The sequence below is a fragment of the Somniosus microcephalus genome, chromosome 1, assembly GCF_052327205.1.
Source record: "Somniosus microcephalus isolate GS21.2 chromosome 1, FLI_Smic_1.0, whole genome shotgun sequence".
NCBI lineage: Eukaryota > Metazoa > Chordata > Chondrichthyes > Squaliformes > Somniosidae > Somniosus > Somniosus microcephalus.
The window spans coordinates 138393169-138411196 of NC_140987.1; the positions used below are offsets into that span (position 1 = coordinate 138393169).

At 43.9% G+C, this 18028-nt stretch overlaps 1 protein-coding gene across 1 annotated transcript in view; it reads left to right on the top strand.

Moving 5' to 3' along the window:
* trpm6 (transient receptor potential cation channel, subfamily M, member 6) overlaps nucleotides 1–18028 on the top strand; it is a 239866-nt gene that overhangs the window by 204040 nt on the left and 17798 nt on the right. The window contains exons 34-36 of the mRNA XM_086010032.1: nucleotides 4868–5154; nucleotides 10301–10383; nucleotides 14307–14512. Of these exons, the coding sequence (XP_085866158.1) occupies nucleotides 4868–5154; nucleotides 10301–10383; nucleotides 14307–14512 (576 nt within the window). The remainder of the gene's footprint in view (nucleotides 1–4867; nucleotides 5155–10300; nucleotides 10384–14306; nucleotides 14513–18028) is intronic.

Consider the following 18028-nt stretch of genomic DNA (forward strand, 5'->3'; position numbering starts at 1 on the left):
AATATTATGGCCAGTACCTCCACGATTTCCGCCCTCAATTCCCTCAGCATCCTAGGATGCATCCCATCCGCTCCTGGTGATTTATCTACTTTAAGTACAGCCAGCCTTTCTAATACCTCTTTATCAATTTTTATCCAATCAAGTGTCTCCACAACCTCCTCCTTCACTATGTCTATGGCAGCATCCTCTTCCTTGGTGAAGACAGATGCAAAGTACCCATTTTGTACCTCAGCCATACCCTCTGCCTCCATGCATAGTGTAGTGTATGTAACCTGTACCACCTTAAGAGGATACCTTAAGGTGATGGACTACTTTTTGATGGCTCCTGTACATTGTAGTACCGGTGGTGACCACACCGGTATATAAACCCTGCGGAGCAAAGTGTATCCCAGTTCAGCCCTGACCCTCAATCACTAAAGACCTGTTTACTTACTTCTGTAGTCTGTGTCCTGTTATTCAGTATAACTGCAATTGAAAACACAGACTCAACACATAGGTCTCCTTTTTGCTTCCTAATCAGCCCCACCCCTCCTCTTACTACCCTTTTACTATTTACATACCTATAGAAGACTTTTGGATTACCTTTTATGCTGGCTGCCATTCTATTCTCATACCCTCTCTTTGCCCCTCTTATTTTCTTTTTCACTTCTCCTCTGACCTTTCTATAAATAGCCTAATTCTCAGATGTATTTGCCACTTGCCATCTGTCATACATGCTTTTTTTTTGCTTCATCATATTCTCTATCTCTTTTGTCATCCAGGGAGCCATGACTTTAGTTGCTCTGCCTTTCCCCCTAGTGGGAATGTACCTGAACTATTTCCTCTTTAAAGGCAGCCCATTGTTCCATTACAGTTTTGCCTGCCAATCTTTGATTCCAGTTTAACCGGGCCAGATCCATTCTCAACCCACTGAAATTGGCCTTCCTCCAATTAAACATTTTTACTCTAGATTGCTCCCTGTCATTTTCCATAGCTAATCTAAACCTTATGATATTATGATCATTGTTCTCTAAATGTTCACCTACTGACACTTGCTCCACTTGACCCACCTCATTCCCCAGAACCAGATCCAGCAATGGCTCCTCCCTCATCGGGCCGGAAACGTATTGATCAAGAAAGTTCTCCTGAACACAGTTCAGAAATTCTTTCCCTTCTCTTCCCTTTATACTATTACGATCCATGTCTATATTAGGATAGTTGAAGTTCCCCATTATCACTGCTCTATAGTTCTTGCACCTCTCTGTAATTTCTCTGCAAATTTACTCCTCCATATCTTTCCCACTATTTGGTGGTCTATAGAATACACCTAGTAGTGTAATGACACCTCTATTATTTCTTAACTCTAGCCATATAGATTCTGTCCTTGACCCCTCCAGGACATCCTCCCTCTCCAACACTAACATTCTCCTTAATCAATACTGCCACACCACCTCCTAGCTTTCCTGAACACCTTATAACCAGGAATATTTAATACCAATCCTGCCCTTTTTTGTGCCAGGTCTTAGTTATTGCCACAACATCATATTCCCATGTGACTATTTGCACCTGCAGCTCACTTACCTTGTTTACTATGCTTTGTGGGTTCATATACATACATTGTAAACCCATCTTAGACTATCTTGTGTGCTCTCTTAGTTTGACCCCACCTAATACCTTACCATTCCTTACTTTAGTGTTCTCTCTCCCAATCCTTTGAACACTTTATTTCCCCTTTCCAATGTTGCATCCTGGTGCCCATCCCCCGCCAACTTAGTTTAAACCCTCCCCAACAGCACTAGCAAACCTCCCCGCGAGGATATTGGTTCCGGCCCTGTTGAGGCGCAACCCTTCCGGCCTGTACAGGTCCCACCTCCCCCAGAACCGGCTCCAATGTCCCTGGAATCTGAAGCCCTCTCTCCTGCACCATCTCTCCAGCCATGCATTCATCTGCTCTATCCTCCTATTTCTATACTCACTCGCGCGTGGCACTGGGAGTGATCCAGAGATAACTACCTTTGATGTCCTGCTTTTTAATCTCTTTCCTAGCTCCCTAAAATCTACCTGCAGGACCGCATCCCTCTTTCTACCTATATCGTTGGTACCAATATGTACCATGACCTCTGGTTGTTCACCCTCGCCCCTCAGAATGCTCCGCAGCCGCTCAGTGACATCCTTAACCCTGGCACCAGGGAGGCAACATACCATCCTGGTGTCACGTCTGTGGCCGCAGAAACGCCTGACTGCTCCCCTAACTATCGAATCCCCTACCACTATTGCTCTCCCACTCTTCTTCTTCCCCCCCCATACAGCTGAGCTACCCGTGGTGCCACAGACTTGGCTTTGGCTGTGCTCCCCAGAGGAACCATCGCCCTCGCCAGTACTCAAAACTGAATACTGGTTGGCGAGCGAGATGTACTCGGCGGACTCCTGCACTACCTGCCTGATCCACCTCTTCTGTCTGGTGGTCACCCATTCCCTCTCTAGCTGTGCACTCCTTAGCTGCGGGGTGACCACCTCCTGAAATGTGCTATCCACGTAGCTCTCAGCCTCACGGATGCACTGCAGTGACAGCAGCTGCCGCTCAAGCTCCGAAGTGTCCTGGATTTCCCACATGGCACAGGATGTGCATTCTGTGGGACCGAGCTGCCCTGGCATGCCTCTATTTAACAGACTATTAACTAACTCAACAGAAATAACCTTAAGATTAAGGGGGAAAAATTGGGAAATGCCCCCTTTGAGGCTGTTCGCGCCCCCGCGCCGTAAATTGAGTGGTAGCGCTGCAAGCAGGAGGCGGTGTGCTACTGGAAGCGCTCCCCCTCCTTCCTGGGGTGTTGCCATTCAATATCTTGGCACTACGTGCAACAGTGCCACACACATCAGCACGTAGCGCTGCGGTATTACAGGCCTCCCACCCCTGATTAAAGGGGAGGGGCCTAGCACAGCGCGCACCGGGGCCCTGCTGGACCATTGGGGAGCGGAGTACTGGGGAAACAGCCCGGCACTCGAGGAGTGCTGGGCTGACTGATTGTGGCCGCCACCTCGCATGAGGGAACGGAAAGGAGGCAGGGCTGCCAGGCGGCCGAAAAAAAATGGCCACCCGGCACCTGTCCTTTAATTAGCGCCGCAAAAACGCCACCCTGACTGGCGGCAGGTTAGGGGGTGGGACCAAGGTTTGCGGCCGGAGCACAAGAGGGGCGCCTGCGCACTGTGATGACATCATCGCAGGAGGCGCAGCACCATGGGGCGCTATCAGTTACCGCTGCCGCTAACCTCCCGCTGAATTTCGTGAGAGACGCTAGCGACGCTGCCCCCGGGTGCTAGGTGCTTTGCGCCCCCCCGGGGCACTAACAGGAGGCGCAAAGCAACCCAATTTCCCCCCCTAAGAGTCCTAAAAGTCGGGCCTACCTTTATCTCCGGCTGCTTCTCTCGCTCTCTTAGTTAAAGTTTTAACTCACACTATTATTTATAGTTATATTAATTAGTTTATCTAGTTACATTAGAGAGAATAAAACACTAATACTCACCCACCAATCACCTACCTGCAGTCCTGTGACATCACTCCTTGCTTTTGCTGTTTTTTAAAAATTCTGCAGCCCCACGCTTTTTATCCTGTGCTGCCGTCTCTGCTGCCGATTCCTTTCAGGTCCGCTGTCCTCAGGCCCCACGCTCTTTATCCTGTGCTGTCGCCTCTGCTGCAAAACCTTCAAACGGGAATTAGTTATATACTTGAAAAGGAAAACATTTACAGGGCTGTGGGGTAATAGCAAGGGAATGGGCCTAATTGGATGTGTCAGCCATGGCACCCTCACCTCTGAGTCAGAAGGTTGTGGGCTCAAGTCCCACTCCAGAGACTATAGCACAAAAATCTCGGCTGACACTCCAGTGCTGTACTGAGGGAGTGCTGCATTGTCGGAGGTGCTGTCTTTTGGATGAGATGTTAAACCGAGGCTCCGTCTGCATTCTCAGGTGGACGTAAAAGATCCTATGGCACTATTTCGAAGAAGAACAGGGACATTATCCCCGGTGTCCTGGCCAATATTTCCCTCAATCAACATAATTAAAACAGATTATCTGGTCATTATCACATTGCTGTTTGTGGGAGCTTGCTGTGTGCAAATTGGCTGCTACATTTCCTACATTACAAAAGTGACTCCACTTCAAAAGTAATTGGCTCTAAAGAGCTTTTGGATATCCGGTGGTCATGAAAGGCACTATATAAATGCAAATCTTTTTTCTTTCTAATTGGATAGCTCTTTTAAAGTGCCGCAGAAGCACAATGGGCCGAATGGCCTCTTTCTGTACTATATAATTCTATGATTCAAGATGCCCCTTTGCACCAAAAACATATACGTGGTCAGAAGTAACAAACTATAATCCTCTCACTCCCATTCTGTATCTGCCCTCTTATTTTTCTTCAGCAATGTTACTGTTTTCTGCTCATTCTGACCTATTCTATCATTGATTTTATTTCTCTCTGTAAAACAAAGTGTGAAACTTTTTTTTTGTTCGTTTTCTCCATTCTTCTGGTTCCCCCTTCTGTTGTGGAGAGTGGGAGCAATTCTTGAAAAAAGCTAAGTTTTCATTGGCTGAAAACTGGATTTGAAGGCTAATGTTTCAGCCAATTGACAGCACAAACCAGGTGCATTGAGATTAATCTTCTAATGTGTTTTTATGTACCAGTACCAGACAAGGGCTTGCAAAAGGGAAAACTTGTTGGTGCCAAGACGTGCCTGGATGAACAAATTTGTTCATGCTGCTTGAGAGTTTACACTTGTTTTGAACATCATACTTTTGTAAAAGTTGTCAGTGCAGATGTTAGTGCAACTGTCTGCCTATTGCAGTCATTAACATGCTCATGAAACTCCCATCATTTTGTATTTCTGTGCAGCTGGTGAGGAGGTAACCATCTACAAACTGGAGGAGAGTTCGCCCGTGAATCTGGACAAGAGCATGTCCTCCTGGTCTCAGCGTGGTTTGGCTGCCATGATTCACGTCCTTTCCAAGGAGGAAATGGACGGGGGTCTTCGCAGGGCTATGAAAGTGTATTGCACTTGGTCTGAAGAGGATGTGCTGAAAACTGGGCAGACTTACATCATAAAGTCCTTCCTGCCAGAGATAGTCAAAACCTGGCATAAGATCTTTAGTGAAGGCACAGTGCTCCATCTCTGTCTGAGGGTAAGTGATTCGGGGGTGGACAGGAATAGTTTTCACATTACCCAGTTCTATTCAATATCTGGGGGCCAAAGATTCCTGGCCCTTCTTGTACACTTCTGCTGTAACTCTAGATACACTGGGTCCCAGCCTATCCTCAGAGTTCCTATAGGCCTTGTAGAGGGCAGAGCCACTTGCCGACCCTTACAAGGCCTGCAGCATAAGTGGGAGCATGGCCCAGGGCAGGAAGTCCCCATGTCCCTGGCCAGTGGAGTGCCGCTAGGAGATTGGCAGCTAGTATGCCCAGAAGAACAAAACCTACTGGCCTCAGGAATGGTACTTGGGGTCCAGGCCTGAAATGGATCTCTGAAGATTTAGGTAAAATAGGTAGCTTTACAGCACCCTAAATGCTTCTGTTGAGGGGAAACAGATTTCCCACAATCTCACAATCCCACCCCCAGAGCAGACAGCATATGCTGGAATGTCTGATCTCCCACATCTGCAGCTACCGGAGATAAGTCCCTAGTGGTTGAAGGGACCACCCCTGACCCACATATTCTGGTAGAGGGCCAGAGTTCCCAGGCAACCTCATCCTGGAACTTATGCCAGGATGAGCCACCCCTGCCCTCCAATGATTTTTGGGCCCCTAATATTTAAGTACTTACTTTTACAGGGCCATTGTTCTACTGACATTTACTTAGTGTGAATTTAATCCTGTTCACTACAAACGTCTGCTAATATTGTCAACAGTAATCTCTAAGCTATAGAAAAGTGATTTCTTCAGGGTCGTATGTATTCATTTTGGAATAGACATGCGTTACATTTTTAAGTCTATTTAACCTTCTTACTCCAGATATATTTTTAGCTTCTGTAATTCCAACTACTGTGGTAAGTGAGCCCTTGCTCCTTACAATATGGAGAGCATTCACACTAGTCTCAATCAGTAATTTTGATAATGTGCCGAGAATAACGATCAATTTAATCCTTCTTTAAATTGGCTTTATTTGTTGGTCCTATCCTATACCTACACAGGACCCACCTCATCTTCAAAAAGCAATAAAATGACACAATAACAGACATCACTTTTTAGCTTAAATTATTCGGTGAATTTATTTAACAATTACTGAACAAGTGAATAAATAGTAATAATGTTGTTGTCGTATCTTCACACTCTTCCTTTGGAGAATAATGTGAAGTAGTGGAAGGATTTGCAGGCTGATTAACAGTCTGACAGGCCGTGATGTGAACGTTCCTTCCATGGCCGTAACCAATTTTATACCAGCTGATAGGATGGTTAGTCCTATGCGGTGGGAGGGTTTTATAGGCTCCCACAACTCATACAACGTGGAGAGGCCACCCACATCCATCGGACTCAAGTATCCCACTGGATGTCAATCCAGAATTCAGAGCCAGAGTTCGCCACTCGCCAGGAGTGGGGCTTGAACCCTGCCTTTCTGACTCAGAAGTGGGAATGCTACCACTACCAGTCGCTCCAATAATAGTAAAGTAATATATAGTTACAGTAGATAAGAGACTAAGCTAACTGCTCTTATAAATAAAATAAAAGATTTGCAAACTCTATGCTTAATTTTAAAATATTTTCATGCGTCTGGTTAGCTGATTCTTGTCAGAGCTACAAAATAGCTTATGCCCCATCATAGACTTCAGATCAACCTTGATGATTGTTGAAAAGCACCAGGCTAATAAATATCCCATGTTACTGGGGTTACTGGGGTCTTGTGAAATTTGAACAATGGAATGAAAATCAGCCAAGTTCCACAATGGCCGTGCGATCCGCTCCGCTAGAATAGTGCCCAGGTCATGAACAGGAAAATGTCTCCTAAATACGAAAGGAACTGCAAACTACACTCATATCTGAACCAATCACACACAGGCTGTATTCCGCTCTTTGGGATGGAGTTCTGGTGGGGCAGTATTTCTGGCTGTCCCTCTTACGTTACCTCAACCCCAACACATTTCCTTCAGTTGGGAGTCACTGAAGATGCAGAGCAGGCTCTTTTTGGGATTCCCGCTGACAAGACAAACCCACCAGTGCCTGGCCACAAAATCCCAACAATACTGCAGCAAAACAACCAATGGAGCGCAGAAGAGGTGGCTAAGCATTTAAAGGGACAGTAGATTTCTAAAGCTCAGAAAATTAGCAGCCTTGTTTGGCCTCAGCACAGGAAAGTAGCGACCAGATTGGAGGAAAAGGAGGTTGCTACAAAACCCTCTATCTCCTCTCCCTCCACTGGAGAACCTTAAGGTGATTACTACTGCTTCCTGGGTCCCACTGCCACCTTCTACATCGTAGTCCTAGAAAGTAGAGGAAACTGGGTGAGGATGCCAGGATAAAATTCACTGGAGACCCAAGCACTGCCCCACCACCATTTCCATGCAGTGGGAGGGAAGGGTGGTTTGTGGCAGTCTCAGCAGGGGTGAGCAAGGAAATCCAAGTTGGGTAGTGAGGCAGTGGTACCTTTCACTGCCAGATTTTGCCTCATTCTCCAAGTTTGCTGATGATACAAAGCTGGGTGGGAAAGTAAACTCTGAGGAGGACACAAAGAGGCAGCAAAATGATGTAGAGTGGTTAGGTGATTGGGCAAGAAGGTGGCAGATGGAATATAATATGGGGAAATGTGAAATTATCCACTTTGGTAGGAAGACTAGAAAAGCAGAATATTTTTTAAAAGGTGAGAGACTAGTAAATGTTGGTATTCAGAGGGATTTGGGTATTATTGTACACAAATCACAGAAAGTTAATATGTAGGTACTGCAAGTAATTAGGAAGGCAAATGGTATGTTTGGCCTTTTTTGCAAGGGGATTGGAGTATAAGAGTAAGGAAGTCTTGCTGCAATAATATAAGGCCTTGGTGAGACCACACCTGGAGTACTGTGCACAGTTTTGGCCTCCTTACCTAAGGAAGGATATACTTGCATTAGAGGGGGTGCAACAAAGGTTCACTAGATTGATTCCTGGGATGAGAGGGCTGTCCTATGAGGAGAGATTGAGTAGAATGGGCCTATACTCTCACGGGTTTAGAAGCATGAGAGGTGAGCTCATTGAAATGTATAAAATTCTTAGAGGGCTTGACAGGGTAGATGCTAAGAGGCTGTTTCCCCTGGCTGGAGTGGCTAGAACTAGGGGTCACAGTCACAGGATAAGGGGTAGGCCATTTAGGACTGAGATGAGGAGAAATTTCTTCACTCAGAGGGTGGTGAATCTTTGGAATTCTCTACCCCAGAGGGCTGTGGATGCTTAGTCATTGAGTATATTCAAGACAGAGATCGATAGATTTTTGTGCACTAATGGAATCGAGGGATATGGGGATATTGCGGGAAGGTGGAGTTGATGTAGAAGATCAGCCATGATCTTATTGAATGGTGGAGCAGGCTCGAGGGGCCGAATGGCCTACTCTTCTCCTATTTCTTATGTTCTTATGCTATTGCAGCCCATTTTGGGTGGGATCTTGGAGGAGAATCCAACACACGTTTCCGTTTAAATTATGTGACTGACGGAAATAAAACCATCATAAGATTTGTATCAATTTAGACTGGGACATCATTTCTTTGATTGCAATTAGTTTTTAACTATATAGTATGAATGAATTAAGAGAGCCAATGCCAATCTAAAACTAGGGAAAAAATGTTTAATTTTGTCACAATGTGTAATAATAACAAAATTTGAGCTGGTAGAGTTTTACAGATAGCAATTAATTACTCGACTTTTATTTTTGAAAGTAAAACTTAAATTAATCTTGCAAGTCATTGAAATGGCCATAAAGGTTATGATCTGGTCATGATAATAGCCTGTAATTTGCTGTCATTTCGCCTTTGAGACTGACCGTAACTTCAGCATCAAGCGCATGCATAACCTAATGCGGAAATCCTGAAGTTGTGGTCCACCATTCACTTCTCCTCCACGGGCTGCACTGTGTCACCCCACCCCACCACACCAGAGCCGGAAATCAGTGTAATCTGTCAAATCATGGAAACTGGCGAAAACTTTGACTCTACCGCAATAATGCCGCTGTTAAATATCCCATTAAAACATAGAAACATAGAAGATAGAAGCAGGAGTAGGCCATTCAGCCCCTCGAGCCTGCTCCACCATTCAATGAGATCATGGCTGATCATCCAAATTCAGTACCCTGTCCCTGCCTTCTCCCCATATCCCTTGATCCCTTTAGCCTTAAGAAATATATCCAACTCCTTCTTGAATATATTTAATGAACTGGCCTCCACCGCCCTCTGTGGCAGAGAATTCCACAGGTTCACCACTCTCTGGGTGAAGAAATTCCTCCTCCTCTCAGTCCTAAATGGCTTACCCCTTATCCTTAGACTATGACCCCTGGTTCTGGACTCCCCGGCCATCGGAAACATCCTGCCCTTTTGGATTAGGTGTAACCTAGTTATACCCTTTTGGATTAGGTGTAACTGGGGTTTTAACAACGTATTGACTACTAATCAAAAGTTATGGCCCTAAAAAACTAATTTTAATTTTGTGGAGTGTCAAATTTATCCATTCTAATAAAAATTAAATTTTTTACGAAACTTTAAAATTTTTACATTTAAAAGAAAAGTTTGTTCATCTTTATATCAGGTTTGTCTTTTCCCCAATGTGAGAGCCCCAATCTTTGTTTTGCTCTCTCTAACATTTTTAGAAGTTAGAATCAAAGGAGCTTACCCACTTCCTGATTCGCTGCCTGTGAGAATTTCTGTATTTTGATTGGCTACTTAGACAGTTTTTTGACGTCACAGCAGCTCGCATTAGGGATTCCCCATTAACTTACGTTAATTTCAATTACGTGTCAGAAAACGCAAACTTTATGCCACAGAAATCGTGAGATCTTTGTGCGAAGCTTACTTCGGGGCCAGTGGCGAACGCCTTTGCTTCTGCAAATTACGGGCCAATATTAACTGACAAATTTACAGGGGTAAGTTTCCTCTGTACCCTGTGAGCAGTACAATGATAACCACATTCATTGTAAACATATTTACAGTCTTGTTATACATAAATAAATCTTTTTAACATTTTCCTCAACAATTTCTGTCAACGGATTAATCAAAATATATCAAAATAAAATGCTAAAATATTATATAATCCATAGAGAGATTCATTTTGGTCTCTTCTTTAGCAATGATTATCTGTCTTATTGCTTTCATTCAGGAAATTCAACAGCAAAGGGCTGCACAAAAACTAATTTACACTTTCAATCAAATGAAGCCACAAACCATCCCTTACACTCCAAGGTAAGAAGCTGGATTTAACAGAATTTTTTTTAAAGCCTGGTCATATTATACAACTATCTGTGCGGTATCAAAGTTATCACACCATTGGGTGGATTCACCAACCCCCGCTCTGAACTGACATTGAGCACCTGGCAAATTCAATCCAGAAATGGCAATCGGAGTCTTAGATATGTCAAAAGACCCTGATCTGCATTTCAAATTTAGGTGGCAACTGTGGCTCAGTAATCACAAGGTTGTGAGTTCAAGTCCCACTCTAGAGACTTGTGCACATAATCAAATTGACTGCTGCACTGAGGGAGTGCTGTACTGTCGAACATGCCGTCTTTCAGATGTTAAAGATCCCATGGCATTATTCGAAGAAGAGCAGGGGAGTTTCTTCCGGTGTCCTGACTAACACCAAAAACAGATTATCTGCTCACTTTTTTTTTCTCTCCCACGTAGCAGCTGTCTCCTATTCTGCCAGCGCATTTCACACTTCATCTAGAGCCGTCTTTTGTCTCTTTACTAGTCCTATCACCATCTCGTCTCGTCTTGAATACCTCTTAATGTCTCTTCACTTGTCTTTTGTTCTTTCATCCCCATTTCCCAGCCCCCCAAACTGACCTTTTAATCTGTTTCATTTCCTGTGTTTTTTCTCAGTCCTGATGAAAGGTTTCGACCTGAAGCGTTGACTCTATTTCTCTCTCCACGGATGTTGCCTGGCCTGCTGAGTTTTTCCAGCATTTTCTGTTATCTGCTCACTTATTTCATTGCTGTTTATGGGAGCTTGCGTAGTGCAAATTGGCTGCTGCGTTTCCTACATTACAACAGTGACTACACTCCAAAAGTGCTTCATTGGCTGTAAAGCACTTTGAGACATCCTGAGATCATGAAAGTCACTATAAAAATGCAAGCCTTTTTTTATTTTAAATGGGCCAACTGTCTGACTTGGGACTACTCCTACTGCACAGTAGGCCCCAAGGAATATTGCTGTGACCACGGCAACAGCGGGAACAGGGCACTAGGTCACTGTCCACCATTTTCAGGGTGCTTCCGCCCCTGGTTCTACTGAGTATGAAGCCTGAAAACTCACCCTCATCTATCTCTGGGAGCTCCGGTTGTTTTTGTGTCGCTGCTGGTACTGTAGAACGCCCCCTGGCCTCCAAAATACAAATTGAGCTGAATTTCCAAGCAGCAGGAGCTCCAACATATCACAGTAGAACCACTGCTACCCAAACTTGGTGAAATTCCCCTTGCAACAAGGAGAATAGGTTTTGTTGGCCCTAATTAACAACTCATTTATAAAATTACAGCTACAAAATGGTGATTTTGTTAAATAGAAAGATTGAACAAAGGAATGTGCCTTTTAATAGCATTCCTGTAGAATGTTAGCTGGTGGATAATTTCAAACGAAGGTTCTCGTTCTCCAATTTTAGCTTTAAATGGGAATTTCAAAGTCTTTTATGTTTTGACAAACTGCTTATCAAATTGTAGATTTTCCAGTATATCTCAGTTTGTGATGCAGTAGCAAGGGTAGTTTGTAATAACTAATTTTTCATAAATTACTGTGCTAGACATGAAAATACTGTGTTATACTTTTCAGTTAAAAAAGGCATCTTTGTATTCACAGCATCAAAAACTAGGGAAGTTATTAATACATTTTCTGATATTATATTTTGGGTAAATCTGTAGCACTATATTCATGATTATACTGGCCGTGCTAGACATGCTCCTATCTAGTTATCCAGCAAGTTAAACACTTATTCAAAATAATTCTTTGTGAAGCCGTTTGCTGTTTGAAGCCTTTACTTGAACAATTTTTGTGAAACTGTAAACAAAGACAAAGTATGTTTTGTACATAAACTGAGTACTATACATTCGATATTACATAAGATATAAACATATTTACAACAGTAGAATAGATTAATTGTATAACTAACTAACATTTGGACTCACTTCTGTAACTATCAAATATTAACCTTTTATAAACATAGTGTTATCAACATACCAACATACTACTCTGACAACGTTGCTATTATGCTAACAAACAAAGATACTCACATATATTGCGCATGGCCTAACATAGAACATCAGATTACATTGGATTGTGAATCCCTTATGGAATCCTCCATTACTGCCAGGTTCTTCCTGGAATTCTACTTCCTGGGATTCTGCTTCCTGGGTTACACAGGAAGAAAGGTACGAAGGTCAAATGACATCTCACAGGAAGAAAGGAACAAAGGTCAAATGACCTCACACAGGAAGAAAGGAACAAAGGTCAAATGACCTCTGTTTCATACAAACACACTGCTAACACATAACCACCACCAGAGGGTGCTATCTGCACATAAAATAGTCCATCGGTCCAGAACAATGATAACAAATTGCATCATGTATCCATGCTCAAGAACAGGAAATGCTATGTCTGTCCCCTCTGACCTGCAAGTATTTGTATGATTGACATGCATGAAATTAGTTTAAAATGGCAAAGCAATAAAGAACTCAACAACAACAACAACAAGGTGCATTTATATAGCACCTCTAATGTAGTAAAACGTCCCAAGGTGCTTCACAGGAGCGTTATCAAACAAAATTTGACACTGAGCCACATAAGGAGATATTAGGGCAGGTGACTAAAAGCTTGGTCAAAGTGGTAAGTAACATAAGAAAACTACTAGGCACTTGGTCTAAGCGTTAAACAAAGCTTTAATCAACTGTTTTACAACAGGGAGGTCTAGTTGTGTCTTTCACTAGTTCCTGTTAAGAATGTCCTGCACAAGCTGGGCCCGTGCCCGAGTATTTATACACTCCCTGGACAGCGCCACCCGTAGGCCGCTCAGTATTATTTCATAAGTCTTTCTTTTTTGAATGACTGTTTCATGTCAGTAAGTTTTAAGGAGCAGGAGGAAAGAGAGGTAGAGAGGTGGAAAGGTTTAAGGAGGGAATTCCAGAGCTTAGGGCCTAGGCATGTCCATCAATGGTGGAGCAATTAAATTGGGGATGTGCAAGAGGCCAGAATTAGAGGAGCACAGCGATCTCGGAGGGTTGTAAGGCTGGAGGAGGTTATAGACTCGTTTGTAAGCTCTGAAGTTTCTTGTTTGTTACTGACTGACCTTCCTGAAACAAATAGTTGGAAAATGTTGAAACATTTAGATCCTTCTTGAAAAAAGTAATCAGGAATGGTAAATGGTTTTGAGTAAACTTCTCTGGTCGAACACTAGACCAGTCTCATGAATAGGACTAAAGGGCCAGTTTAAAGATATCTAATTTATTGAAAGAGAGGTTTAGTCAGTAGAAGTGGAATTTGCATTATGTTTATCTATAATGAATATCTTTTAATAAATTTGTAAATAAACTTTAACTAATCTTAAATAAGCACCTATATTGACAACTTCTTTACATCAAGAGCCTGAAATTCCTCCTGTTGATAAATTTACCAAAAATGTCATCATGAGTACAAAATGGGATATCTCTTTGTGCAAATAGGCCATTTATTTTTCAGTTTGCCCTCTGTGTGAAGGTGTTGACATGCTAGGATATAATTTAATGGATGACAGCAGCCCATTGGGACCTCAACCAAGTGACCATTATCTTTGAACCTTGATGGTGAACTTCAAGGCCATCACAGCTAAGCCCGTACTGTCCTCAGTTGACTTCCACGTATATACATTTTCCAGCATTGATCATTAGATAGAGATAAGGAGTGAGAATCCTGGCCTATTTTTCTCCTCCCTAGCCAAGTGGTGCTGAGGCCACATACTGGGACTGTATTGCTACCCTATCTGAGATCAGCTAGGCACTGAACTTGGGGTCACCCAGGTCTATATGGCTCAATAGCACATTAGCAAGGCCATTTACCAACCTTCAGGAAACCTCTAAATGATCCCTTGAGAAAAGGCACAGACTTTTCCTTTAATAGAAATGTCACTTCTTTCTTTTATAAGGTTTCTGGAAGTTTTTCTGGTGTACTGCCATTCTGCTGATCAGTGGCTGACAATGGAGAAATACATGAATGGTCAATTCAGAAAGTACAACAACAACAATGGAGATGAGCTAATCCCAACAAATTTGCTGGAAGAGACCATGCTAGCCTTTTCCCACTGGTCGTATGAGTACACGCGAGGGGAGCTCCTTGTGCTGGATTTGCAAGGTTAGTGTCTGGATCTTGGGCAGAAAATTGCAATGGCTTGTGTTTTTCTATATTTTTGTTTGGACCCTTTCTCCTAAGGCCTTGTTGCATTTCACCTGCTGGAGTGAGTCATAGAGTCATAGAGTCATAGAGTTATACAGCACGGATAGAGGCCCTTCGGCCCATCGTGTCCGCGCCGGCCATCAAGCCCTGTCTAATCTAATCCCATATTCCAGCATTTGGCCCGTAGCCTTGTATGCTATGGCATTTCAAGTGCACATCCAAATGCTTCTTAAATGTTGTGAGGGTTTCTGCCTCCACAACCCTTTCAGGCAGTGAGTTCCAGACTCCAACCACCCTCTGGGTGAAAAAGTTCTTTCTCAAATCCCCTCTAAACCTCCCGCCCTTTACCTTGAATCTATGCCCCCTAGTTATTGACCCCTCTACTAAGGGAAAAAGCTCCTCAGCATCCATCCTATCTATGCCCCTCATAATTTTGTACACCTCAATCATGTCCCCCCTCAGCCTCCTCAGCTCCAAGGAAAACAAACCCAACCTGCCGAGTCTCTCTTCATAGCTGAAGCGCTCCAGCCCTGGTAACATCCTGGTGAACCTCCTCTGCACCCTCTCTAACACGATCACATCCTTCCTGTAGTGTGGCGACCAGAACTGCACACAATATTCCAGCTGTGGCCTAACCAGTGTTTTATACAGCTCCATCATAACCTCCTTGCTCTTATATTCAATGCCTCGGCTAATGAAGGCAAGTATCCCATATGCCTTTTTTACCACCTTATCCACCTGTTCCGCCGCCTTCAGGGATCTGTGTACTTGCACACCCAGATCCCTCTGACCCTCCGTCTTGCCTAGGGTCTTTCCATTCATTGTGTATTCCTTTGCCTTGTTAGTCCCCCCAAAGTGCATCACCTCGCACTTTTCCGGGTTAAATTCCATTTGCCACTGTTCCGCCCATCTGACCAACCCATCTATATCGTCCTGCAGACTGAGGCTACCCTCCTCGCTATTTACCACCCTACCAATTTTTGTATCATCCGCAAACTTACTGATCATACCCTTTACATTCATATCCAAGTCATTAATGTAGACCACAAACAGCAAGGGACCCAGCACCGATCCCTGTGGTACCCCACTGGCCACAGGCTTCCAGTCACAAAAACAACCTTCGACCATCACCCTCTGCCTTCTGCCACTAAGCCAGTTTTGTATCCAATGTGCCAAGGCACCCTGGATTCCATGGGCTCTTACCTTCTTGACCAGTCTCCTGTGCGGGACTTTATCGAAGGCCTTACTGAAATCCATGTATACCACATCCACTGCGTTACCCTCATCCACACACCTAGTCACCCCCTCAAAAAATTCAATCAAATTAGTCAGACATGATCTTCCCTTGACAAAGCCATGTTGACTATCCCTGATTAATCCTTGCCTCTCCAAGTGGAGACAAATTTTGTCCCTCAGGATTTTTTCCAAAATTTTCCTACCACTGATGTTAGGCTCACTGGCCTGTAGTTCCCCGGTTTTTCCCTACTACCCTTCTTGAATAATGGTACTACATTAGCGGTTCTCCAGTCCTCTGGCACATCCCCTGTGGCCAGAGAGGTCCTGAATATATGTGTTAGAGCCCCCGCAATCTCCTCCTTTGCCTCACACAGCAGCCTGGGATACATTTCATCCGGGCCTGGGGATTTATCCATTTTTAGGCCAGCTAAAACCGCCAATACCTCCTCCCTCTCGATGTTAATATGTTCGAGCATATCACAGTCCCCCCGCCCTATTTCTATGTCTACATCGTCCTTCTCCATAGTGAAAACAGATGCAAAAAATTCATTTAGAACCCCTCCTACATCTTCCGGCTCCACACACAGATTGCCACTTTTGTCCCTAATGGGCCCTATTTTTTCCCTAGTTATCCTCTTACCCTTAATATACTTATAAAACATCTTCGGATTTTCCTTTATTTTGCTTGCCAGTGTTATTTCATGGCCCCTCCTTGATCTCCTAATTTCTTTTTTAAGTATCCCCCTGCACTTTTTGTACTCCTCTAGGGCTTCCTCCGTCTTTAGCCTTTTGTATCTACCAAAAGCCCTCCTTTTTTTCCTAATCCATTCTCGTATATCCCCTGACATCCAAGGTTCCCTGTGGTTTTTGGAACCACCCTTGACCTTTACGGGAACATGTTGCCATTGTATGATCTCAATCTCCCTTCTGAAAGCCTCCCATTGCTCCGATGCGGATTTTCCTACAAGTAGCTGATCCCAGTCCATTTTGGAGCACTAGGTTACTACCCAACCCTGGAGCTGACTGATGGCAATTTTAACCTGCTCAACTTGATGTGGAAACCTGCCTAAAGTTGGTGGGGTCCTTTTTTACACATGGCTGTTAGGTCCCAATAATGTCGTTGTTACCCGACTGCAATTTTAACTCAGCAGCCTGAGTGAGAAGCCGCAATGCGTTTCAGCAGTGCAGTGGATCAGGGCCAGAAGATGTCCACTGTTAAGTATGTGTATTGTATTGAACAATTAACACAAAGACTTAAACGTATAACTCAAACAGGTCTTTACTGGTTGGAGGTAGGGACTGCACGTAGGTCTTTACTTCATGCCCACAGGCGGGAACTGAGGGGAGATCAGTACCCACAGTACTATTTATACCCCTATGGCCAGGAGTGGTACTGCGTATCACTACGCCCTACAAGTAGTGCAGTCCTGTCCATAGGTTCAAAGTAGCACACATATTACATACACAACATTCCTCCCTTCTTAGCTTTACAGTCATCTCCCCATTTAACATAACGTAATAACATATATACATATATAACTTCAGGTTTACATAACAGAATAACATAGATACATAGATAACTTCATGTCAAAACAGATCACAGATTCAGTCTCTGCGGAAAACAGTTCACAGATTCAATCTCTGTGGTGTAGTCGGTTCACGTTGCTGGAGTGACTCATTCAATAGTCCTTCCATGGATTTAACAGTTTGAACTTCCGAACTGAATTGGCTCCGTTCGGAGGGACCACGTGTGTGATCTGGTAGAGGTAATAATGGTTCAGATGGGTCATCTTCTGTTTCGACTTTTCCTTTTCTGCTTCTTGGAGACTCTCTGGGCTCCACTGTCAGCTGCCAGCTGCATGTGCAGTTCCTCCTTCTCTTCCTCCTTTTTCCGTAGTAGAGCCACCTTCTCCCGATGTTCCGTAGACTTTTGGTGCTCCTCCATGATTTCTGTATGGTGGGAGTCGAAGTTACAAGTTGGGCAGGACAGGACATAGTAATATTCGGTGTCGTCCTGATCTAGGCCAGCGAGAGGGTCTTCTATTTCCTCCATACCCAGCTGGGCGTTAGCCAGCTTTTGTTCCAAGTCCAGACATCTTTCCTGAAGAGACTTCTTCATACGTACCTCTTCATCCAGCTTTTTCTGGGCTTTCAGCAAGTCGTTTACTAATGACCTCATTTGAGATTTTACTACTTCAACTTCTTTTGGAGATTGATTGATCGGACTATTCAATCCCT